The sequence below is a fragment of the Eimeria acervulina genome, genomic scaffold, assembly GCF_000499425.1.
Source record: "Eimeria acervulina Houghton genomic scaffold, Eah_scaff1346, whole genome shotgun sequence".
NCBI lineage: Eukaryota > Apicomplexa > Conoidasida > Eucoccidiorida > Eimeriidae > Eimeria > Eimeria acervulina.
The window spans coordinates 6,698-8,067 of NW_013550274.1; the positions used below are offsets into that span (position 1 = coordinate 6,698).

The 1,370-nt window shown below is 46.7% G+C and overlaps 1 protein-coding gene across 1 annotated transcript in view; it reads left to right on the forward strand.

Annotated features, from left to right (window-relative positions):
* Positions 1-665, forward strand: part of EAH_00058760 (formate/nitrite transporter, putative) — a gene marked incomplete at both ends in the record, with an annotated part of 1,083 nt that extends 418 nt beyond the window's left edge. The window contains 2 exons of the mRNA XM_013397256.1: positions 1-327; positions 478-665. The exon at positions 1-327 is cut by the window's left edge and continues 418 nt beyond it. Coding sequence (XP_013252710.1) covers positions 1-327; positions 478-665 — 515 coding nt within the window. The remainder of the gene's footprint in view (positions 328-477) is intronic.
* Between the last annotated feature and the right edge of the window lie 705 nt (positions 666-1,370).

Here is a 1,370-nt window from a genome sequence, read left to right on the forward strand (position 1 = left end):
ATCTAATACCTACTTTCTTAGGAAATGTTGTCGGAGGCTGTGTTCTAATAGGAGCTGTATACTGGTACAATTTCTATCCTATTGAAGAATATAGTCATAAACAAATAACACCGGGATCAGCAGCAGCAGCAGCAGCAGCAGATGCAGACAACGACTTTCCTATCTCGCGTGTACACTCAAGAGCGTCTGTAAGCCCTAGTATTATCGGCTTAGGAGCGAAGCCAAATACAGCATTTGGAGGTGCTGCCCCCCCTCAGACGCAATGGAATAGCTACGATCATGTTAAGACGCATTCTGAAAGTATAAGCAATGTAGGTAGTGCTCCGGGTGCTGCTGCTGCTGCAGCAGCAGCAGCAGCAGCTGCTGCTACACCGCAGAATGCTGCACCTGCATTCCAGACAACTGTCTTCCCTAAGCCAAAAGCAGACAACGAAGATGATTAAAATTTATTTTGTTTTAATTTTCGTACATGTTCAGCTGTAAAAGATATCAGCATCTATCCGGATATACGCTTCAAGCCGCAGCAACTGCTGAGAGGCAGCAACAGCAACAGCAACAGCAACAGCAACATCAACAGACACCAAACATTCACAGCAGCAGCAGCAGCAGCAGAAGAGGAGGTGGAGGTGGAGGTGGTGCTGCAGGTTGGGGAGTTGGGTCGATGAGCAGCAAAGGTCGCAGCGAGAGAGAGGCAGCAGCAGCAGCAGCAGCAGCAGCAGCAGCAGCAGCAAGCAGCAGTAACAAGTGCAGCAGCAGCAGCAAGGAGCAGCAGCAGCAGCAGCATTAATAGTAGCATGGAGGCCTTCTCTTGGTAGCCCTGTTGCAGCAGCAGAAGCAGGAGGTGCAGCAAGAGCAGCAGCTCCTGGTGGAGACAGAGTCATAGGGTGGATGATAGCAGCAGCAGAGTTTGCTGTTGCTGCGTCGCGAGCAGCAGAGTTTGCTGCTGCTGCGGCGCCAGCAGCAGAGTTTGCTGCTGCTGCATCACCAGCAGCAGTTTTTAAGCTGTCTGTTACCGAAAGCCCCGCAGCAGTTGCTGCTGTTCATGCAGGAGCAGCAACAGCAACAGCAGTAGCAGCAGATGCAGCAAGAGCAGCAGCAGCTGCTGCTGCTGAGGGCTTATCTTCAGGTGTATAGGCAGCTTTATTCTTGCTGCATCAACCCAATTGACTAAAGAACAAGCTTTAGGTTTCGCCTATACTGTTTTTATTGTTTGTTTGTCATACATACACTAATATTATCTCCAGCATATATTTAATTAGAATATAAATATATATATATATATATATATATTATTTAATTGCTCTCCTAGGGATAGATAATGTTAATGCGTAGTATTATAAAGTTTGTTATATAATTGTTTTTATTTTTAT